Here is a 24,637-nt window from a genome sequence, read left to right on the forward strand (position 1 = left end):
ACAGATGAAAAGAAGTCACCATAAAATTAGCATCTATAGAAAAGAATCAAATGGAAACTCTAGAATTAAAAAATACATCAGAGGGGTACCTGGATGGATCTCAGTTGAGTATCCATCCGGCTCTTGATTTCAGCTCAGGTCATGATGCCAGGGTCGTGGGATCATGCCACACATCTGGCTCCATGCTGAGCGTGGAGCCTGCTTAAGATACATTCTCATTCCCTCCCTCTCTCTCTCTTCGTATTCACCTTCAAATGCCCTCTCCGCAAGGAGAGCTTTCACACCATTCTTACTTTCTTACACTCTAATAAACCTTTACCTGCTGCTTAAAAAAATTATTTCTCTTTCTCTCCCCCCCGCCTTTTCTGCTCATGCTCTCTCTCTAAAATAAAATAAATTTTAAAAATACAAACAAATTAAGAATTGGATCAAGAAGGCGTGTGGGTGGCTTAGTCGGTAAAGTGTCATAATCTCATGATTCATGGGTTCGAGTCCCACATTGAGCTCTCTACTGTCAGCTCAGAGCCTGCTTCGAATCCTCTGTCTCCCTCTCTCTCTGCCCCTCCCCGACTCACGTGCACCCGCACTCTCTCTCTCAAAAATAAATAAACATTAAAAAAAAAAAAATCAGATCAGGAAAAGACAGATTTAGAGACCCAGAAGATAAATCAATAGAAATTACCTAATCTGAAACAGAGAAAAGAGGATGTTAAGATACACAAAAGAGCACTAAACACATATGGCACATAACAAAAAGCTTTAAGCTAAGTGTAACTGAAGTTTCAGAAGGAAAGGTGATGAAGGCAGAGCTGAGAATTTCCAGAACTGATAAAAGACATCACCTCCACAGATCTGAAAGGATCTGAAAACCCAAAGTGAGATAATAACAAAGAAAACCACTAGACACAAAGTAATAAGTCCCTCAAACACTCAGATTAAAGACTTCATTAAGCCTTCTCCCACTACAAACAATGGAAGCCAGAAAACAACAGATACTGAAAGAAAACAACTACAACCTAAAATTATATACATAACAAAATATTCTTTGAAACAGAATTGAAATAAAAGTACGTAAAAAATATTTACTAAGTACCTAATATGCGCCAGGTACTGTTGTGGGCATGGGGACTGCAGCAATGAATAAAGCAAAGTCCTGCTCTCACATGGCTTTCATTCTAATGTAAAAAATCAGAATATAAACAAACTAACAATTGGGATGTGTCAAGTGGTATCTCTACTAGCTCTTCCTTGAAAAAATTAAGCCTCTCATCCCATTTCCAACATCTTTCCCCTACTAGTCATATCTTATGGTTCATATTTCCTAGATTTTATTTAACTATAGAGGCTAATATTTCTGTTAATACCACTCAGAGCATCTACCATAGCTTATAAATAAAAGTTTCAGATCAGTAATAACTTGTAATTTATAAACTACTGCTAATTAATAATAAATTCAAGTAGCGTGGTTAGTCATAGTTCTGTTTGAAGGCCACATGACTTTTTCTTAACAACTCAGAAATATTTCATAATATCAGAGCAACAATTCTCAATCCTTTGGTCTCAGAACTCCCTCTCACCTTAAAAATTATTGAGGATGCCAAAGAGTTTTGTTTATGTGGGTTATAACTATCAATATTTACCACTAGCTACTAAAACAAAATTTTAAAAATATTTACTAACTCATTAAGATAACAGAAATAGATCCCAGTATAGATTAACACAAAAAAACACTTATATGAAAATAAATATATGCTCTGACACAAAAAAGCTGGGGTGAGAAGAGTGCACTATTTCACAAGTTTGAAAGTGTTCAATATCTGGCTAAATAGAAAATAGCTGGGTTCTCATATCTGCTACTGCATTGTCTCTTGGATATGCTGTTTTATTTGAAGAATAAAAAAGATGTGGCTTCATAAAGTAAGTATTTTGAAAAAAAAGAGGAGCACTTGGGGCTCCTGGCTGGCTCAGTCGGTACAGCACGTGACTCTTGATTTCGGGGTTGTAAGTTCGAACCCCACATTGAGTGTACAGATTACTCAAAAAAATAAAATAAAAAGGAGCACTTTCATAGGCTTTTCAGTTAATTATGGATATTCTTTTTTGATATTAAGCCAAAATTCAAAAAGTAGCTCTTTTTTTTTTTAAGTTTATTTATTTATTTTGAGAGAGTGTGAGGGGGCAGGCAGAGAGAGAGAGGGAGAGAGAGAATTCCAAGCAGGCGTCACACTCTCAGAGCAAAGCCCAATGCAGGCTCAATCCCATGAACCATGAGATCATGATGACCTGAGCCAAAATCAAGAGCCAGACACTTAACCAACAGAGCCACCCAGGCACCCCAAAAACATGGTTGTTTCTTAAAGGCTGGTCACAAGGTAGAATCTGAAACCATGTCAAAGAACTTTTCATACTCTTATATTAAAATCTGGTGGTCTATCTTGTACTCTTTTTTTTTTTTTTTTTTTTTTTATCTTGTACTCTTAACGGACCACTTACCAAGGCATGGTTGTGAAGTATTGTAATTGCTCAATGGAAAATTGGTCATTTGGAAAATACTGATTCATTATGTTAATTACATGGATCTTCCAAATATTGATATATTTTATTACACAGTATTCCATCAGAACTTTTTAAGTATTAGAAAGCTTTCAGTCTCACAGTGGCAAACATAAGTGTTCCAAAATTCTAATTTTCACTTACAAACTTAAAAAATGTTATCATTGGCAATATAATGTAAGCAGTCTTCCTTTAAATAACAGGTGTACTTCATTCATTTTGAGAAACATTTACCATATGTTTGCCATTTGTCTAAATAACTAGTCATTATTTCAAGAAAAAAATGGTGTTCCATCAAACACGTGACTTGTACAGCTCACAAAACTGCACAAAAGTGTATCTTCAAGGGGCGCCTGGGTGGCGCAGTCGGTTAAGCGTCCGACTTCAGCCAGGTCACGATCTCGCGGTCCGTGAGTTCGAGCCCCGCGTCAGGCTCTGGGCTGATGGCTCGGAGCCTGGAGCCTGTTTCCGATTCTGTGTCTCCCTCTCTCTGCACCTCCCCTGTTCATGCTCTGTCTCTCTCTGTCCCAAAAATAAATAAAAAACGTTGAAAAAAAAAAATTAAAAAAAAAAAAAAAAGTGTATCTTCAAGACAACTTCTGTAACTTTAGTATGCTCAAGTGCTTCATGCATATCCAATTTTGCCACCCAAGCTATAAAAAAGATGTGTACTTAAAGGATAAAATATAAAACTAATAACTTTTACTACTTCATCCAGAACAAATGAAAAATTTTTCTTTACTGTGTGTACAGGTGAAGATACAGTAACTACTAGTATTTTGGGGTGCCACTTATTTTATGTGCTAGCATTCCCAAGGTTTTTACCTACCCACTGCTTTCTGCACCATCAGCACAGAAGTCAACACATTAAAAAAGGCAAAAGTCTTAGTATTATCATACAATGGTTTTGCTCTCATGGACCATACTTTGAGAACTACAGCATTAGTGGCTCAATTTTTTTAAATCACTGTCAGTTCATATAAAGTGGCAGGGAACAACATGCAAATAATAAACTTTTTTTTTTAATGTTTATTTATTTTTGAGACAGAGACAGAGCATGAACGGGGGAGGGTCAGAAAGAGGGAGACACAGAATCTGAAACAGGCTCCAGGCTCTGAGCTGTCAGCATAGTGCCCGATGCGGGGCTTGAACTCACGGACCGCAAGATCATGACCTGAGCTGAAGTCGGCCACTTAACCGACTGAGCCACCCAGGTGCCCCGCAAATAATAAACTTTAAAAGTGTTGCTATATATTCAGAGGCCTTAAAAAGTTTGTCCTCTTGGAATTTAAACATTTTTTTCTTACTTCTTACACTCTATCACTGTGGCATTATCTACAAATCATAAAATAATTTATTAGTGCCAAAAGAAATCTTATCTGGCTCCCTTTGGTTTACAGGTAAGGAAACTGAGGAAGCAAGCGTTTACTAGGTAGGGACAAACCAAGCATTTACTGAGTTTCTCGGACGGCAAAGACTGCCGGTGTGCCACACGCTACGGATGAAGAAGATTCAGCTCTCACACTCAAAACCCTCATACCTAGCTAGCTGAAGAGACTTAAGTATTGGGATGGCTATATTACAACCTCACATAGGCTGTAGCAACATCCCCATGAAATGCTATGCAAACATAGACAAGGAAGCACTAGAAAGGTATCAAAGGAGGACATGGTAAGAGATCTGGTAATATCTGAGCAGGGTCTGAATAGAAGCACAACAAGCAGTTAAGAGAAGAAAGAGTATCAGAAGAGGGAGGAGAATGAGCAAATTTAAGAAAACATAAATATGTATTATATATTAAGAAATTATAACCTCAACAAAGAGCAGTAAGAAGAAAGAGAAATTATAAATAGTGCAGTTGGGGGTGGTAGAAGAATCAGGAACAATAGCAGCTGACACTGAGAGAAATCAGCTGACATCAAGATGGGGAAGCCGTGAATGCCATATTAAGGAATCTGGACTAGACTTATAATAGTAGGGGAGGGAAGGGGTGGACAAGGAAGTTTTTTTTAAGCAGGAAAATGACTACTATATTTGTATTTGGTAATATGACATAAACTAGAAGCCTGGAGACAGTGAGGCAAAAAGAGGCCCTAGATTAGGATTAGTTAGTATAACAATTAGGAATAACTTAAAACAAATTTCAGGGACGCCTGGGTGGCTCAGTCGGTTAAGCATCCAACTTTGGTTCAGGTCATGATCTTGCGGTTTGTGGGTTCAAGCCCCGCATTGGGCTCTGTGCTGCCGGCTCAGAGCCTGGAGCCTGTTTCAGAGTCTGCCTCTCCCTCTCTCTCTACTCCTCCCCTGCTTGCACTCTGTCTCTCTCTCTCAAAATAAATACACATTAAAAAAACAAAAACAACAACAAATTTCAGAGGTAACTTGATCAGGGCTAATTGGATATGTGAAACGCAGGAAAAAAAAATTAAGGGTGACTCTCAAATTTCAAGAACGGTTCATTTGTAAATCAAAGAAAGAAGAGCCTTAAGGAGAGAATGCAGTAAATTTGGGTTTCAAATGGGTTTCAGAGAAATACCTGTTCAAAATGTCACAAATGTCAACTCAAGTGCCCACGTTACAGATTTTGACTTGTAAATACTTGCTAAGAATCAGAAAATACTTCTCAGTCTCTAGCTTATACTCAATCCCTAAAAAAATGTACAATTTTGATTAAGAGGAAGGATATATTACCAAGTAATTAGAGACTGTTAATATTTGAATTAGAAGTATGACAGTTTCAAAGGAGATAGCAGAACAAGCCTGGGGAGAAGTGTCTGAAATTATAGCTATTCTTAGCTTTGTCTAAACAAATGTCTTAGTTATAAGGAAATGTTACCTAATACTTCATTATCTGCTGTACTTTTTGCCAAAATGTATTAAGTGTCAGGTCACTTGTGACACTTCCTTTAAATGGAACACAGCAAAAATGAAAAATGCTATTGAACAATGTTTACATTAAGGAAAAAAAAAATTTACACAAGTGCCTGGGTGACTCACTCGGTTAAGCCTCTGACTCTTGGTTTTGGCTCAAGTCATGATCTCACCATTTGTGGGTTCAAGCCTGGCATTAGGCTCCAAACTGACAGTGCAAAGCCTGCTTCAGATTCTCTCTCTCCTCTGCTCTCAGTCCCTCCCCCAATCGTGTTGTCTCTCTCTCAAAATAAATAAATAAACTTACACACACACACACACACACACAATATTCCTAGTACAGTATTTGGCATTTCTCATTCAAATCCTTACAACCTTTTGATCTTAATACTAGCATTCTCATTTTTAGAAATGAAGAAAGTAGAACTCTGAAAAGTTAATCTACCAGAGCAGCTAACTCAGTAAGAATTTCTTAAACTGCTTTCTGAGATACAAACTACCCATCCGTTTAATGCAAATACCAATTGGGCACCTTATAAGCACCAAGATACATCAGAAATGAGACATTACTAAGGGGCGCCTGGGTGGCGCAGTCGGTTGAGCGTCTGACTTCAGCCAGGTCACGATCTCGCGGTCCGTGAGTTCGAGCCCCACGTCAGGCTCTGGGCTGATGGCTCGGAGCCTGGAGCCTGTTTCCGATTCTGTGTCTCCCTCTCTCTCTGCCCCTCCCCCATTCATGCTCTGTCTCTCTCTGTCCCAGAAATAAATAAAAAAAAAACGCTGAAGAAAAAAAAAAAAAGAAAGAAATGAGACATTACTCAATATAAAGCTAGATGACCCCTTATCGCTGAGTAAATGAAAATTTAGAATCTCACATATGATTGTAGAAACCTACTGACTCTATGATGTGCTATTTTTTTTTAGAATTGAAGACACAACAGTGGCCCACATTTTAACTCATTTGGGGAGTTTTGTTTTGCTGTTTTAAATATATTAAGTTTTTTAAAACATGGGGGGAAAAAAAGGCAAAAACCGTCACTACTATCTCTATAGGCCCCAAAGGATACAGCTATCCCAAATTAGGAGCCTCTGATTATAAATCATTCTCTCACAAGTGATCATCCCAAAAAAATCAGCCCAAATAAATTCTCATTCTTGTATTTATTCCATCAGTTAATGGGAATAATTAAACTATTTAACAAAGCTATACAGTAACAGTATGACAACATACAAAGGATGACCTATATATTGTTAAGGTCTTAGCAAAATTATGGCCTGCGACACTACCTATTAGAAGAAAGAGTCTAGGGGTGTCTCGGTGGCTCAGTTAAGTGTCTGACTTCAGCTCAGGTCATGATCTCGTGGTTCATGGGTTCGTGCCCCACATCAGGCTCTGTGCTGACAGCTCAGGGCCTGGAGCCTGCTTTGGATTCTGTGTCTCCCTCTCTCTCTGCCCTCCCCCTACTAGCACTCTATCTCCCTCTCACTCAAAAATAAACATTAAAAAAAAATAGATAAATAAGAGTCTAAAGAAAATAGAAAAGCAGGCAATGTACATTATCAAAAATATAGGTTCATTGTTGTACTAGGAACAACGAAAGAGGGACAGATTAACTTCAGGAAGAAAAGTTGTTCCTTCAAGGAAGAAAAGCTTCCAAAACAATAATTGCATTAAGAAAAAAAATTTATCCAAAGGGTGATCCTAGGAACCATAGGTAAAAGTTACAACAGCAGCAAGCAGACTTTAATTTCATTTAAAAACAAAATCAAGAGTTAAATTTGGAATAGGCTACATCACAAAACAGTTCACTGTCACTTAATTTGTAGCTAAGCAGAGATCGGAATATTACAGAGACGAAATGGACATGAACAGGGGCTCTCAACCCTGGGTGTGCATTAAAGTAAATCCAGGGAGGGGGGTGGGAGGGAGGGAAGGGTGGGTGATGGGTATTGAGGAGGGCACCTTTAGGGATGTGCACTGGGTGTTGTATGGAAACCAATTTGACAATAAATTTCATATATTAAAAAAAAAAGTAAAAGAAACATTAAAAAAAAAAAAAAAGTAATCCAGGGAATATTAATCACAGTGTCTGGTCCAAACTCCCAGAGACCCATCTGCTTAGTAGTCTGGGGTGGGGCCTGAGTGCCTGCATTTAAAAAAAATCTCAGGGAGAGACCCCTGGGTGGCTCAGTTGGTTAAACATCAGACTTAGGCTCAGGTCATGATCTCTAGGTTTGTGAGCTAGAGCTAGAGCCCTGTGTCAGGCTCTTTGCTGACACCCAGGAGCCTGGAGCTTGCTTCAGATTTTGTGTCTCCCTCTCACTGCCCCTCCCTCGCTCAATCTGTGTGTGTATCTCTCTTTCTCTCTCTCAAATAAAAAATAAATTTTTAGAAGTCTCAGGGAAAGAAATCTGAAAACTGTGTCAATGTCAATCTACTGGTTGTAACATTATGATATAGTTTTGCAAGATGTTACTGCAAAAAATCAATAAAGTGTACATGGGATCGCTCTGTATTATTTCTTGCAACTGAAATTAAAAGTGTGAAAAAATCCCCAGATGATCCCACTATGTAGGTAAAGCAAAAAAAAAAAAAAAAAAATTTGGTGGACTGAAGAATCTCAAATTCCTGCCAATTCTAAGAGACTGGAAACTATTCTTTTAAATCTTAGCCATTGAAAAGTAATTAGGAATGTTTATCATTTAAAGATACAATACTGCTCTCTAAAGAGCAAAATACAAACAATTTCTAGTTAATCCAAAATAAAAAATCCAAACTACTATGCTCTCCCATTTGTATATAAATTGACCGGACAAATAAACATTATACATGGTTGTCCTTCACCTCTTGACTAAGCCAAATATAGATGCATACACACACAAGATGGTAGAACCTCTAAGATGGCCCCAGAGATACCCACCTCTTGGTCTTCACACTTTTGTGTAATCCCCTCCTGAACATGTGGATACAGTTATTCACTTACAAGTAAAATATAACAAAGTGATGAGATATCAATTCTAAGATGAAGTTATAAAAAGATTGTGGCTTCCATCTTGGAGGCTCTCAGTCAGACTCTTCATTCTGAGGGAAGGGAACTGTGTTATAGCCCCTTTCTGGAGAAGACCACATGGCAAGGAACTTAGGTCTCCGGCCAACAACCAGCCAGTGAAAACCTGAGGCCTGACAACAGCCACATGAGTGAGCATCGAAGGGGATCCTCCCCAAGTCAAGCCTTGAGAACTGCAATTCAGCTGATACCTTGGTTGCAGCCCTTAACAGAGACCCTGAGCCAGAGGCACCCAGCTCAGCTGTACCCAGAATCATGACTCACAGAAACTGTGAGATAATAAGCGTTGTTCTCAAGCCACTAAGTTTTGGGGAAATACAGGGTTAAAGATAACTAATACATACAGTTACCACAGGTCAAACCCAAAATAAAGGAATCTAACCTGATGGCTTCTGACTACCTTTCTTCAGATCATCAAACCTCCCAGCTTCTGCAACATTATCACCCACAGTTAATAAACTCTGTTCCACTTTAGCAGACCTCACCATTATCCTGACACCCTCCTCCTTCTCACTTCATTCAATTTCTTAAAATGGCTTCCTATCCCTCTTTCCTATCTATCCAAATCCTAGCCATCTTCCAGATAACACCCACAGATGTCTCTTCCATGAATATCTATTACTTCCCAGTTAGCACAACTTACTGACCTAACACTTGATTAAACAACTTACTGACCTAATAGCTTTGAGTGTCTAAATTCAAAGAGATCATCAACTCCTTGAGAATGTCTTCTCATATTTTCAACATTTAGTACAGTATTAAACAGGAGCATTTACAGTATTCAAAACCTTAAATCCTTTCCAATGTATTAAATAAAGAATCTCAGTTATGTTTGTAAGAAAGAAAGAAAGAAAAAGAAAGAAAGAAAGAAAGAAAGAAAGAAAGAAAGAAAGAAAGAAAGAAAGAAAGAGAAAAGAATAAAACCCAGGGGGTAAGGAAAGGTGGAAGGAAAACCAAGGGTTCTAATCTAGAATGTTAAGAGGCCACTAGTTTGGTATGCATGTTTGAAATAACTGAGTAAAGACCACTTCAGGGGCGCCTGGGTGGCTCAGTCAGTCAAGTGTCTGACTTCAGCTCAGGTGATGATCTCGCGATTTGAGAGTTTGAGCCCCACATCCCAGGCTCTGTGCTGACAGCTCAGAGCCTGGAGCCTGCTTCAGATTCTTTGTCTCCCTCTCTCAAAAAAAAAAAAAAAAAAAAAAAAAAGGCCACTTTATCTGAAGGATAGCAGTAACGATGACAAATCCCCTCCCAGTTGATTAGCCCAGTAAGTGTTGTCCATGCTCTTGAAATTTTCCTTTTATTAGTTTCTTAAACAATTTGCCTTCCATCATTAACTCACTTCTGTAGTATATTCCAACTAGATCAGTGGTTCTCAAACTTTGGCTTGCATCGGCATCACCTGAAATGTTCATTTAAACAGACTGCTGGACACCACCCCTCCCGCCAGTTTTATTCACAGGACTACTGCCATAAGTGACTTAATAAGAATTAATGTAATTTAAAACCTACAGCTCAAGTAAGTTCAAGGAGATTAGCTGGGAAAAAATAGTTCAAGTTCAAGAGAAATAAACCAAACACCTTAATAGCTTCAAGATACACACAGTCGCCCCTTCCTCTCCCTCTTCCACCATTCAAATAGTTAAACAATTTAAGTTCATCTCGATAATATGCACACTTGAATTCATTTCTTGGAAACAATGAGCATCTCCAATTAACTGAGGTTTTACGAGGATTTTAGATAAACAAAACACCAATGTAAAAAAAAAGGGGCAATCTAATATTTCAACTCCCTTAATTTCCCAGATTAAAAAAAAAAAAAAAAGCAAACAAAAACTGAAGGTTCTGATATGTAAACAAAACTTACCATCTGGAGGAAAAGTCAAGGCTAGAACTGACTCCTGAGCCAGTAAACTGAAATACACTGCTTCTCAATTTATGCTTGAAACCACACTTTAGAAGTTAATTAAGTCTTTTAATTAGATAAATACATAAATAGGTGAAATAGAATTAAAGACTTAAAATCAATAGTCAAAAGAAAGTTCCCCCTGAAAAGATGATATATCTGTTGTCTTTAAAACAGGTCATTTAGCATAATCTTATAATAGCAAGACACCCACCCACCCACATCTTTACACCTTCTCTGTGACCACTCACATCCATCAGCCCATGCTCCTCTTCTGCAGCACACTCTTTAAAAGTGGTATTCCTAAGGGTACTGCCCTTCTCACTCTACTCATTCTCCCTGAATGAGTCAAAATCATGACAGTAGATGAACTATGACTATTCTAGTAGCTGAGAACTATCATTGGAGCAGCTAAAAATATATAAATGCTCAGGCTCCAACTCAGACTTAACTAATGAACAACAATCTCTGGGAATGAAGCCCAAGGACCTCTATGTTCCCCATTTCTATATGCTCCTTAGGCAAGAACCATGTCCTCTATCTACTCAACAGTGACTAGCATACATACACAAGCACAACCAACATTTGTTGAATAATGTTGTGGAAACACAAAACAGCAAGTATAAACACCTTCAACTGCAGAACTGTGTAGTGTTTAATAAATTATCAAGCTACTAGTAATTACATTAGAAAGCCACTGTTTAACTATACTAGTTAAGTAAATACAGTTGGGTAGTTAACGGCTTTAAGTACTTCTCTATCACTGGTATAGGTTTAAAAAAAATCCCTGATCTTTTCTTGAAGTCCACAAGATAATGTAGGTAGCCACAAAGGATTTAAATATAACAAGGCCAAATTAAACTATAACAAGAGAGTTACAGAAAGCTAGAAAACCAAGAGTATTCTAAAAGAAAAACTGTTAAGCTAAAACTACACTGCAGATATCTACAAATAACAGTATTAATCTCCTGTTGCCCAGAACTACTCTCCCAGAAGTAGTAATCAAATTCCCAAGGAAAAATTAAATTTGGCAATCTTTTCAAATTTCAATCTTTTTCTCCTGCAAATTCATTTTCAAATTCAATAACATACTTGATTTCATATTGAAAAGTAGCATTACAGAGCAGAGGATTTAAATTTTTTAGAATTAACAGCTCTCTAATGTGAACTAAGTAAAACAATGGTTTTTAACTTGATAAACTTAAAACTTATGGCCCCATTAAACATTTTTTTTTAATTGAAAAACCTAGACAACTGATATTTAAAACTTCAGGAAATATAAAGGGATCTTATAAATCAATAAAAGAAAATATCCCCCAAAAGGGAGCAAAATGAGCAAAAGCAAAGGGCAATTTACAAAAGAAAAACCAACACCTAATAAACATGTTAAAAGTTCTACTTCGTGTTTTGTTTTTTTAAAGAAGGAAATTTTTTAAATGATGACTGTTTTATCCCAATCAAGAACCGACTGGTCGGGGGAAACTAATATAACCTTTCTGAAAACAATGTGATGGGTAGTACGTATCAAATGCCTTGAAAATAACCACATCATTTGACTCAGAAATTCAATTTATCCCAAGAAAATAACACATTCAAAGATTTATCTAAGAGGATATTACCAATGAAGTTTATAAAAGCCACAAACTGGAAAATAAAGGAAGGCCAATAATAATAGATGGATTAGATAAATTACTTTAGATCCGTAATCATGTAAACATTGGAAAAAGTTACTAACAAGAGAAAGTTGAGATTCCTCCTGTTTTTGTAACCTGCTTTTTTCTACTGAAAACATACAGCATATGGTATGATTCTGTTGCTATTGAAAAATATGTATAGCTCACCCAGAGGTCTGGAGAGATAACTACAGTTTAAATTTTGGTGCATCTCTCTTGGTGTAGATCTAATCTTTTTTTTTCCCCCTTGCCTAGTCAGTTTTTTCTTACAGTGTGCATGCCTTACCAGTATAACTTTTTAAACCTATTAACATAACAAACCCATACTATAACCAAAGCCTGGTTCAGAAGTATACCATTTGGAGAAAAAATGGTCTGAGATAAATCTTATTCTTTGATTTACTGATATTGTGAAATAGAAACCTAACAAGGAATAGATATTTATATATTCTGGAATTCCATTTAAGAGCATCCTTAACATGAAGTTGACTAGAAAAAAGACAGTTTTCAAAAATCAGGCATGGAAACACGGTAAAAGAAGAACACCTAAAAAAAAAACCCTAGTATTTTATAGTCCCTATTAGCTCAGTTCATCTGCGTTTATTCTCTCCTCCCTAAACTAACAAAGAAAGAATGATGTCATATGCATTAGCTACATCTCTGTTCCAGAAGTCCTATAAAGAACTTGCATGGTTTGGCCTTAGTGATTGAGACACACCTAAGAGCTGAGAAAGTTGGATGAGATTTACTACATGAAAACAAATAAGTTAAAAGGTTAAACAATAAATATCCATTATCCATGAGTTTTTTAAGCTAATTAAAATGCCAATAAGCTAGATAAGTTTGAAAATTTTAGATTTTATATAATGCAGTTGTAAATAAAAAGAGAATTCAGGGTCTTACTCTAAATTCTTTTAATTTCCTCAAAAAAAGAAAAAAGTCAATTTAGTGGCATAAGCTGTCATATTTTTAGAATCAGAAAAAGAGCAATAAAGCTTATCTTCCTTCTACATCCCTTCCATTTCCTCCTTAGGCTGCAATATCTATATGAAAGTTTGAGATTTCCACAGTTCAATACTAACATTATAGATCAGATATTTTTTACTATTCCTCAAAATACGGTCTTCAAATGAACCTGAAGAGATGGTTCAATTGGAAGTGCTGCTTACTAGACAATACTGTAAAAATCTGTTAATCACGCAAACTGAACAAGTAGGCAGTGACATACTACTGCCAATTTGTCAGTGAATATTAGCCAACCAATTCTAAGGGAGGAAAAAAAAAAAAAGTAATGACTGACATACAAGGCAACAGTAACTTGCTCGTATGTATAGTCCCCTTACTTGTAACTAATGTTTTCTAAAAGTTGCGCTGAATCAAGACTTCGTTTTTATTCTTCGGTCATATCCCTGACCTCTCATCATAACTGTTTTTTTTTCCCCAAACAAATGTAAACTTTTGATTTCCTAAAGCTCAAAAATACAAAATCTGACCCACGAGGCTAAATGGATTGTGGTTATCAACTTAAACCAAGCCTACTCACCACGAAATAAAAATTATCAGAGAGTCCAGAAGCAGAAAGTCTCTACTTTCTAACTCACAATAGAGTCTTGTCTAATATTAGACAGTAACACTGCGTTTTGTTGTTTAAACGCTGCAAAGCTGGGTATGCAATCTGCAGTAACCATTCCATCAGCTTCAAGTAAATCCTACGCTACCTCTGGAAAAAGTAGCAGTTAGGTCCCAAGCAAACAGCAAAGACAGATAAAGAGATACAGGCAGAAGCCTCAACATCAGAAAAGAAGGCCCATCAGCACCTCTTCCGAGAAACAGTTCCCTTCCCCCACCTTTAAGTAGGCACTTAAGACTGCCAAGCAGATCCATTTCTTTATTAACTGGTGCCCACTTGGGGCAACCGTACACCAAACTGCTCTTAGGCCTACTCCAACCCCTTCCAAAAGTGCTCAAGCGAGCCTGAAAGCCGGGGTAACCCTCTTAGGGGCCCCGTTCTTCCTGCTCTTCTCCACCCGTCCTCCGCCCCGCCCCGCCCCTGTAAGCGCTCCTCCGGCCAGAGGAAGGACACCGGGCCCAGGGACCGGCAGGAATTGCCCGCAAGAGAAGTCTCAGGCGGCCGGAGGCCTCCGCCATAGCAGGACCTGGAAAGCACCGCCCCCAGCGCACCTCCCCACACCCGGCTAACCGGCGAATGTCTGCTTTCGACACCCTCTATCCCCAGCAGAGGCAGCGGAGGAGACAGGGCCAGGAGGCAGCGGGCAAGGCTACGCAGCAGGCCCGAGCCTGCCCCTCAGGCCGCCGAATCTGCTCCCCAGTCCGGCCGGGTCAAGTCAGCGCGGCGGCCACCCTCACCTGGATGACCTCGTTGACCTCCCGGATACATTCCACCATGTGTTGCAGAATCTGCTCGGCCGTGAGCACCTCGTAGCGGTAATCCTCCTCCTGCTCGTGCCCTGGCCCGCCGCCGCCGCCACCGCCGCCACCGCCGCCGCCGGGCCCCAGAGCGCTGCCGCCGCCGCCGCCCGTCTCCCCGCACAGCAGTCCGTCCCGCTCCCCGCCGACGCCCAGCCCGGGCTCCACCAGCTCCACCTCGCCCAGATCCAGGTTATCATCGTCCGGCTCATCCTCGTCCTCGTCTTCCTCCTCCTCGGCGCCGCTGTCCTCCTCGCTGCACTCTTCGTCCTCGTCGAACTCGTAGTTGTAGCCCTCGTCCGAGTCCATGGCGCGACACGCGAGGGCCCGGCGGACGCTGGCCCTGAGGCGGGGAGAGGGCGGGGACGCCGAGGCCCCGGCTCTCGCTCCGGCTCCGGCTGATGTCCGGACGCAGGCCTGGCTCCGGCCCCGCGGGCCGCGGCTCCTCCCCGGGCGCGGCGGTTGGCGGTTGGCGGCTGGCGGCGGCGGGGAGGGCGCGGAGGAGGGAGGGAGGGAGCGAGGGGGCCGCTTGCCGCCCTCCTCAGTCAGACGCGGCTCCGCTCCGGCCTCCGAGAGAAAACAGTCCCCAGCGCCACCTCCACGGCCGCTGCTACCGCTACTGAGCCAACAAAGGGGCGTGCGTCACCGCGTCGCGCTGCGTCGTCGCGTCACTCCTCTTGGCGTCACCGCGCCCCGCCCCGCCGCCCCTGCGTGGAGTGTGGGGAGACCCCACGGCCCGGCCTGGCTATGGGAGCGCGGCGCCGCGGGAATCGCCTTCTCGGTTCCGGCTGCGGTCCCTCTGTGGACCGGCACTGGTGGACCCTGTTCCGGAGGAGGCCGTGGCCTCGTCGTCACCGAGAGAAGGGCCCCTGGACACGATGGTGGTTGTCGCCGCAGGCCATAGGGATCCAGCCCCTTCACTGAATCCAGCGAAGGTTCCCACCCGGCGGTAGAGACACTTCCCGCTCGCCCTGGAGTAATATTCTGGGAAGACCTCGGTTGTTGAGCTAAAATTCCTGTTGCCCGGGCTACTAAATGGAAATCTGTTTCATGCGGAACCTCTAAACTATGTGACAGGTGAACCTCGTTTTAAGTACTTCTGCTGCTGTACGCTGGTACAGACGTGCAGTGGTTTTTAAGTCGCCGATAGTGACGTCATTTTAGAGGAGCGTTTCCTGAACTCAGCTCAGCAAGCAGCTACCAATTGAGGGCCCTAAGCAATGTAAACAGTCATGGCTTTCCTTGATTGAGCACTATGTAAGGGCTTTACATACATTCTCTCTCATCTTCACGGAGCCACAGTACCCATTTTGTATCTGAGGCTCAAAGGGAAAGGAACTTGACCAAAACCACAGAAAACGCCCTGTTCCAGCGGCCGGGTGACCTAAAACATCAATCATAAAAATGCTTTACGATGCGTAATATGGGTTATGTACTACAAAATATATAAAATGCATTGCAATATAACACAATACAAGCTGTAATAGAAATACCTACAAGGACCAAATATAGCAGAGAGACAGTACTTGTCTCTTATCTAGAAATGTGCTGTGTGAGCTGCGTGGTGATTGGTGGCTAGGAGTTTAACAGAGAAGGTAGGTCTAGCCTGAGACCAACAGAAGATGATTGAGCCTGAGAGAGTAATAGAAGCAAAAGCATGGAGGTGTAAACTAGTTTCGTTTCAGCAGCTTCCAGTGAAAGAAGGGTAAATGGGAAATTATTAGGCAAGTTAGGGGCCAGGACAGTAAGAGCATTTTATGCCATTATAAGAGTGGGTTTAAATTTTTGTAAGTAGGACAGGAGAACCAGAGAAGTGTCCTGTAGGAGGAAGAGGCCTGAGAAAGCACCCTCTGGAGGTACCCTGAAGGATTGGCCAGTTATTTTTTAAAATCTGAATTCCTATCTTACTGATAAATCTTACTGTTCAAACTACAGGTTCCCTTTGGAAATTTATTGGTTTTAAGTGAAAAATCCTGTGGGGCGCCTGGGTGGCTCAGTCAGTTGAGCATCCGACTCGTGATTTCAGCTCAGGTCATGATCCCAGGGTGATGGGAGCCCAAGTGCAGCTCCAGAGGAGCTTGCTTAAGATTCTCTTTCTCTCCCTCTGCCCCTTTCCCCTGCTTGCTCTCTCTCTATATATTTTTAAAATGAAAAGTTCCTTTATGATGTGAATAAGCTACTAGTTTGTCCATTTTATATATGTTTAAATAATCAGATTTCCTGAAATAATCAGGATTTGTAAATTAAAGTTTTTAACATCAGTGCTGGTAAGTCTTGGTCCTTTGATTCTCTTTCTACTTAGTAGTTCTAGGTTGTTGCCACAGCTGGCTAAGGACACTAGCAACCCTTCTCTCTACCCCATCCCCATTTCTATATATGTGTGAGAAAAATTAAGTAACACTTGTCAGTACCCTCATATCCCTTGCCCCATTTTTTTTCAATCTACCCCTACCTTGTATGAATCCTACTATCCTTATCCTCCCCTTTGGTACTGGAGCAGCTGACCATCACTGGAATATGTGCATAATCACATGCATTCTATTATTAAATTCTAGTCACCAAGCACAACTGAACCATCAACACCATTCAGAAATCCTGTTAAATTTTTCTGAATTGCCCTCCCTCTGTAGACAACTCTTGAAACCTTCACCAGTTTTCTCAAACCCTCACCATTGCCCTTCCAAATCCTCTCAAAGTATATAACTTTACATCACAAAGAAAATTGAAATCGTAAAAACTGATGTGACTGAAGCATGCTGAGCAAAGAAGAGTGTTATGGGATAAAGTCAGAGAAGGGCTATCAAGGCAAAGGCAGGGGGACAGCAGGGCCTTGTAGGCTATCTTAAGTTTACATTATTGCAAAGGGAAGCATTAACAAGTTTTTAACAAGAATGAAACAATATAATATGCATTTAAAAAAATAAATGGCTAAAAGGAAATAACTATGGCTGCTTTGTAGAGAATGGACTGAAAGGAGAGATTATGAGGCTATCTCAGTAGTTTGGGTGAATGACGATAATGGCTTGGGCTAGAGATGTGACAGTGGAGATGATAGAAATAGTTTCAGGTATAGTTTGAAAGTAGAGCTAATAGATTTGCTGATGGCTTGACTGTGGGGTTGATAGAGGAAACAAGGATGCCTATTAGATTTGGGGCTTGAGGAACTGGGTCAATGGATGTACCATTTCCTGAAACGTGTTAAATTTCAGATGCTTGTTAGACATCCAGGTAGAGATGTTAAATAGGCAGTTATATTAACTAATGTGCAAGACAGAAGGTATGGGGACGTAGGACTGAAGATACAATTTTCAGAGTTTATGTCAGCATTGTTGAGAAGGAGCACAGACTAAAGGTCAAGAGCTTAGGCTTTGGAGGAAAGAGACCTGAATTTGCCTGTGCCCCTCCAGTTGCTGTCTATAACCTTGACCAAATTACTGAACCTTTCTGAGTTTGCCTTTGGAGGATAATTCCTATTCTCATGGGATTATCTGTGAGTATGAAATGAATAATGCATCTAAAGCTCTTGACGTAGTACCTGACACATAGTTAAATGCTCAAATTTAGAACTTTAAAAAAGTGTCATAAGTCACCTTGCATCTTGTGGGGAAAATTGTAACCAATTGGATTTATAACCTTTTAATTGATTTTATTTGAATTATGCAAGTATGCACATGACCTCAGTCATCCCCCATTTTCTAAGGAAGAATACTGGTCTGCTTTTTTCTCAGAAACCTTTTCCATAATCTCATAACTTCTTTTTTGGTCAATATCCTAGGCAACATCATAATGCTTTTGAATTTTGAGGCCTCTTATTCTATGGATAAACCTTTTTTTTTTTTTAATGTTTATTATTTTGAGAGAGAGAGAGAGAGAGAGAGACAAAGTGTGAGCAGGGGAGGGGTAGAGAGAGAGAGAGAGAGAGAGACGTAGAATCTGAAGCAGGTTCCAGGCTCTGAGCCATCAGCACAGAGCCCGATGAGGGGCTGGAACCCTCTGATGATGAGATCATGACCTGAGCCGAAGTTGGCTGCTTAACCGACTGAGCCACCCAGGCTCCCCCATAGATAAACCCTTCTTAACCAGATTTTCAGCAACACTCATTCCATTGATATTTTGGAAATTATCTTGGAATCAGGTTAGGTTATAGAGCTATTTAAGGAAACCAGTATAACAACTTCTCCCTGGCCCCAAATTGTCCAAGTGATGACCCACATACAATGTTTTTTTTAATGACTTGATCTTAAAGGTATTGCCGGTGTACTGCTTTCTCAGCTGTGATGATTACCAGGTAGAAGTACAGTAATCTGTAAACAACATGACAAGGTCCTTGAAAAAAGAATAGGCAAGTTAATATTTTCTTGGTGCCAAAAGAATCATTACTGGTAATTAGGTACTCCCCTTATCCCCATGTTCTAATAAGGTCAAAAGATATTAGTATACATTTATTAAATATCTACTCACAGAGCAAAACTCTATAAATATTTATATGCTCACCAAGTGGCACTGAATGAAATCCCAATAGGAAGGATATGCAAATGCTTTTCAAATATGTAGAAATTAAAATACTCATGGAATTTTTCTAAGGGCACATGTTCAGAGCTGTAAGCTATGGAAAAGCTTCTAGTAATTAATGGCAGGGCACTAAGGTGACTAAGCCTAGCTGGTACAGAACGGGTTTCCAAGGTTGTGGAGTTTTTAGTGCTAAAACTGGGAAATCCAAGGCAAACTGCCTTGGTTGGTCACCTTACTTGGCACCTCACCAAAAATTTTTGTATAATATAATTAAAACACTCTTTCCAAAAATAAATGGAAAGAAATTATCTTTTGTCATTTTGTTTATAAAGTTTATTTTATTGCAGCATTTATTGCTTTTTAAAAAATGTTTTAGTTGTTCTTGTGTTTTACGAGGCAAGATGTAAAAAAGTTACATTTTAATTTTAAAATAAATTTAAGGTTACATTTTACCAAAAGGGCAGAGAGAGACTAATAAGCTAATTGAGTACTTTGCATTTGTTTAAAAACATCTGTCTACGTACTTACAAACAACAATTGAGTGTTATATCATTGTTGGGAGATAGATCTTATGACACCACTTTTGTGTAGAAAAAATAAAGAAAGCTTAGGGAAACTGAGGTTATATGCTTCATTAGAAGTCTGGGCACCTGGGTGGCTCAGTTGGTTAAGGTCCTACTCTTGATTTGGGCTCAGGTCACCATCTCATGGTTCATGGGTTTGAGCCTGGGTCAGGCTCTGCACTGACAGCACAGAGCTTGCTTAGGAGTCTGTCTGCCCCTCCCCTGCTCTCATGCATGTGCATGCACACTCTGTCTCAAAATAAGTAAATAAACTTTAAAGAAAAAAAAGTCTGGTAGAGATATTAATAACCAAGACAGAACTGAGATTCCTGACTACAACCCTTCCCTGTCTTTCTTCCAGAATACAGTCTAGAGACTCTATTATTGAACTTAAGATTTCATGAAAGTAATTATCTACAATGGGTGGTAAGATAATTCTGGCACTAGAAGTAGAGTGCCCCTCGTGCAATTAGACAAGTGTACAAAATGTACCATAATGTCTGTGTTCTCTGCAACTGCAACCCACATTAATTTGGCCTAAATGTGTGCTTATATTATACTCCCGCAAAAAATAGCAAATGATCATACCCCTGAAAGGAAATGTGTTTGTCCTAATGATTTAACCACTTGAAGAAAAAAGTAGTTTTATAGCAAAAGTTTTCAAAAGAAATGCTTCTCTGTGGTTCACGGTATTTCTAGTTTGTTGTGTTGCCTTGTGGATGTATTTGAATGAATTGACGAATGAATGGGCAAAAAGTGAACAAATATATTATTGAGTCTCTATGCGAGAGTAGATGTGTGTATGTTTTTAATTTACTCCTTGTGATCTTGTGAAGTTGGAATTCTTAACTTCATTCAATACATAAGGAAAAAGGCTCAAAGATGAAAAATAATCTGCCAAAGTTCGCAATGGATGCAGAGCTTTGATTCCAGATTTTAAGAGTTCAAGTCCACTGTTTTTACCATGCAATTCTCAGTAATTTTAATAAGATCTTATTCCTGTACTAAATTGTGCCTTCCGGGGCACCAGGGTGGCTCAGTCAGTTAGTCCGTTATGCATCCAACTCTTGATTTCGGTTCAGGTCATGATTTCGTGGTTGGTGAGGTAGAGCTCTTGTCCAGCCCCTTGGTCCAGCTCTGCATTGATAGCATGGAGCCTGCTTGGAATTCTCTCTCTCCTATCTCTCTGCCCCCTCCCCCCACTCACACGTGCACTTTCTCTCTCTCTCTCTCTCTCTCTCTCTCTCTCTCAAAATAAATAAAATTAAAAAATAAAATGTGTGTTTATATTTGTTATAAATTTGTTAAAATTTGTTTCCTATCAAACCTACTGTTGTAACTGATTGGCAACATAAACATTGACTATATGCAATGTTTGTTCCTACTTAGAAATAGGTCATAAAAATAGAATAGTGAATAAATAAACGTGTTATCCTCTATTTACATAGTCCTGCTTTATTTTTTGTAGCTGCAATCTTAGCATTTTATTTATTTATTTATTTAATTTTTTTTTAACGTTTATTTTTGAGACAGAGAGAGACAGAGCATGAACGGGGGAGGGTCAGAGAGAGGGAGACACAGAATCTGAAACAGGCTCCAGGCTCTGAGCTATCAGCACAGAGCCCGACGCGGGGCTCGAACTCATGGACCGCGAGATCATGACCTGAGCCGAAGTCGGCCGCTTAACTGACTGAGCCACCCAGGTGCCCCTGCAATCTTAGCATTTTTTAAAAATATTTATTAATTTTAAGAGAGAGAGAGAGCACATGGCACATGAGTGGGGGAGACGCAGAGAAAGAGGGAGAGAGAGAATCCCAAGCTGGCTTCTCAATGTGGGTACAGAACCCAATGCGGGGCTTGATCCCACAGTGAGATCATGACCTGAGCCAAAATCAAGGGTCCAACACTTAACTGACTGAACCGCTCAGGTGCCCCAAATTGTAGCATTTTTAATGAAAAGTTAAGATATGTAAGTTGTGTGTGCATGTGTGTGTGTGTGTGGTCAATCAATCGATAGTTATTTATTAGTGTTTATCCAGCTCAATGCACCTTTCAATGGCATTCCGGAGAGATTTTTTAAAAATAACACTACCACCTAAGAAATCAAATTACTTAAGGGGAAGTGTAAATGTAAAGGTTAGTTATAGAAATGGTAACCGTAGGGGCGCCTGGGTGGCGCAGTCGGTTAAGTGTCCGACTTCAGCCAGGTCACGATCTCGCGGTCCGTGAGTTCGAGCCCCGCCTCAGGCTCTGGGCTGATGGCTCGGAGCCTGGAGCCTGTTTCCGATTCTGTGTCTCCCTCTCTCTCTCTGTCCCTCCCCCGTTCATGCTCTGTCTCTCTCTGTCCCAAAAAAAAAAAAAAAAAAAAAAGAAAATGGTAACTGTACATCAAAGAGAGATAACAAGCAAGAAGAATGATACAGGTGGTAAATGCTAAAGGAGTTTAAAGGAGACAGAAGTTAGGGGCGCCTGGGTGGCTCAGTCGGTTGAGCGACCGACTTCGGCTCAGGTCATGATCTCGCGGTCCGTGAGTTCGAGCCCCGCGTCGGGCTCTCAGAGCCTGGAGCCTGTTTCGGATTCTGTGTCTCCCTCTCTCTCTCTGCCCCTCCCCCGTTCATGCTCTGTCTCTCTCTGTCCCAAAAATAAATAAAAAACGTTGGAAAAAAAAAAATTTAAAAAAAAAAAAAAAAAAAAAAAAAAAAGGAGACAGAAGTTACTAAACTGGGGTGTTCTAAGAAAGCATTGTAAGCTGGACTTTCTCAGACCTTTATACCTTTGCATCTGCTGTTCCCTCTGCCTTATATCCTTCCAAGCCACTCATAACCAGCACCTAATCCACATGGTTAGAGACTACTGTTTTTCCAAGCCGTTTTAAACCCGGCACTTGATGCCTAGAATGTGAGTAGTTTATGCATCTCCCATTTCTAACACACTTCCAAGTTTTTGATAATGTTGAAATGAATTAACATAAACCAAAAACAGTAGGCCAGTAGATACTTATTGTCTTCTTACTGCAAATGTGTTGCATCTTGTCGACATTATATCATTGTTGGTGCTCTTACCTGTTAATTCTTTTAGGTCTCCATGACTTGCAGGTTGTGTGGAGGAGGAAAAGAGGGCCCAATGTGCATGTCCTCCACAGCTCTCCTGATGTAAGGTTTCTCTAGGGCTAATGCCCACATCACCTCTCACATCCCCAACGGTACCTCAGCTTCTCACACTTTGTAGCAAGAGAGGATTGATGTTGGAATTCAGCAGATTGGACACACCTGATACATGCAGTCCGGTTATGAGTGAGTAAAGGACTGCAGCAGGGAGCAAAAGAGAAATGTGTCAGGGACTTGAAGACTGGAGTAACCGAGGGAATCCTGGAACAGCGGCACCTGGAAGGTGCACCTGTCCCCAAAGTCTCATTTTTAAAAGTTTTCCTTTGGCTCTCTTTTGGTTTAGGGGGTCTTTTCATCTGTTTTGTCTGAGACAATAACCATGATTCAAAAGGCATAGTCACCTCTTCCAGCTCCAGGAACCAGATGCCACTCCTTATGGTGATTTTGCAATGTGGCTAGAACTGGTTTTTCAATTCTGTGGTTCCAACTATACCCTCACAGACATCGTCAGTGAGGTAGTAATGGAGGGCTTGTGATACATGACTTCTCGCCCAAAAGTCTTAATGAGCTGCTTCACATTGGCTTTCTTGAAAAGAGAATTTAACATGCTGGATATGTGGTTTAACACACTCAAATGCAAAAGCACCGAACAGAGCTTCCATTTTAAAGAATTTGAAAGGTCAATAAAATTAAATCATTACCTTCTATATAAATGTTATTAGAATAGTCCCAAAGGGTTATTTCATAGTTATTGATAGATATTTTTACATCAAGCAAAGCTATGCATATTCAGACACATTTTTTGGCTGAACAATAACAAACTGCATGCATGAGCCTTTGTTTCTTTCTAGGTGAGTGTGTGTAGGAGGCTGCAGGTGAAGAGGGTCAGACAGAAGTACATTGTACTGAAGCGGATATTCTCACTCAACTAACTTTGGCAGGTGCTACAGTGTAGCAGCACCATAAGCTCCAGAGCAAGAAGCCTCACTTGGTAAGAATGACCTCAGCAAGTTATATCCACTTAAGAGCCTGTTTTCCCATCTAAAAAAATAGGAATAACAATAGGATTTTCCTCATTGGACTGTAGCAACTGACAATGTGAAAGTACTCATTACGTTCATCATTATTGGACACAGAAAATGTACAGTGTTTTGTTTTAGGCTTGAGAATGTATACAAAGATGATTATTAGTCAATTGTAAAGCAATGGCTCTTTGAAGAGTACACACCCTCTGTCAAATTGTTGAAAAATGTTGCTGTGCTCCTCTTGCATGCTTGTGTTTTTATTAGTTAATTCAACAAGCCCATTGTTTGTTCACCAATAGTATTTTAGGCACTATGCTAAGATGTTGAGAGGAAGCAGATAAAAGCATTTCAGGGGCACCTGAGTGGCTCAGTAGGTTAAGCATCCGACTTCGGCTCAGGTCATGATCTCACGGTTCAAGTCCTACATTGGGCTCTGTGCTGACAGCTCCGAGCCTGGAGCCTGCTTCGGGTTCTGTGTCTCCCTCTCTCTCCGCCCCTACCCCACTCATGCTCTGTTTCTCTCTCTCTCTCTCTCCCTCTGTCTCTCTCTCTCCCTCTGTCTCTGTTTCTCTCTCTCTCTCAGAAAATGAATAAACATTAAAAATTTTTTAAACCATTTCGGTTCTCAAAATGCTCACAGACTAGTGAGGGAAACAGACATGCAAACCATTAATTACATTACAATATCGTAAGTACTATAATAAAGTATGGTCTGAATGTTAGGGGAGCAAGAAGACAGGCATCTCAGTGTGGGAGGCAGACAAGGGCGGACAAGGATGTTATGGAGGGCTTCCTGGGAGGGTGTGGCTTGAGCTGAATAGTGGTGGAAAAATAATGTTCTGGAAATAAGGGAGAATGTATGTGCATGTAAGTGTGAAAGAATATGGCATATTTGAGCCATGACCTGTTTGGGGAACTGCCAGTAGGTCCAC

The 24,637-nt window shown here is 40.4% G+C and overlaps 2 protein-coding genes across 2 annotated transcripts in view; one reads left to right on the forward strand and one right to left on the reverse strand.

The window, feature by feature from the left end:
• ARIH1 (ariadne RBR E3 ubiquitin protein ligase 1) overlaps positions 1-14,807 on the reverse strand; it is a 123,072-nt gene extending 108,265 nt beyond the window's left edge. The window contains exon 1 of the mRNA XM_058737128.1: positions 14,439-14,807. Coding sequence (XP_058593111.1) covers positions 14,439-14,807 — 369 coding nt within the window. The remainder of the gene's footprint in view (positions 1-14,438) is intronic.
• Positions 14,806-23,949, forward strand: LOC131516300 (putative uncharacterized protein FLJ45840). Its single transcript, XM_058737140.1, has 2 exons — positions 14,806-15,575; positions 23,532-23,949. Exon 1 carries the CDS (start codon positions 14,806-14,808, stop codon positions 15,400-15,402), a length of 597 nt encoding a protein of 198 aa, XP_058593123.1. The 3' UTR covers positions 15,403-15,575; positions 23,532-23,949.
• Positions 23,950-24,637: the final 688 nt, after the last annotated feature.

This window comes from Neofelis nebulosa, chromosome 7 (genome assembly GCF_028018385.1).
Source record: "Neofelis nebulosa isolate mNeoNeb1 chromosome 7, mNeoNeb1.pri, whole genome shotgun sequence".
Classification (NCBI taxonomy): Eukaryota; Metazoa; Chordata; class Mammalia; order Carnivora; family Felidae; genus Neofelis; species Neofelis nebulosa.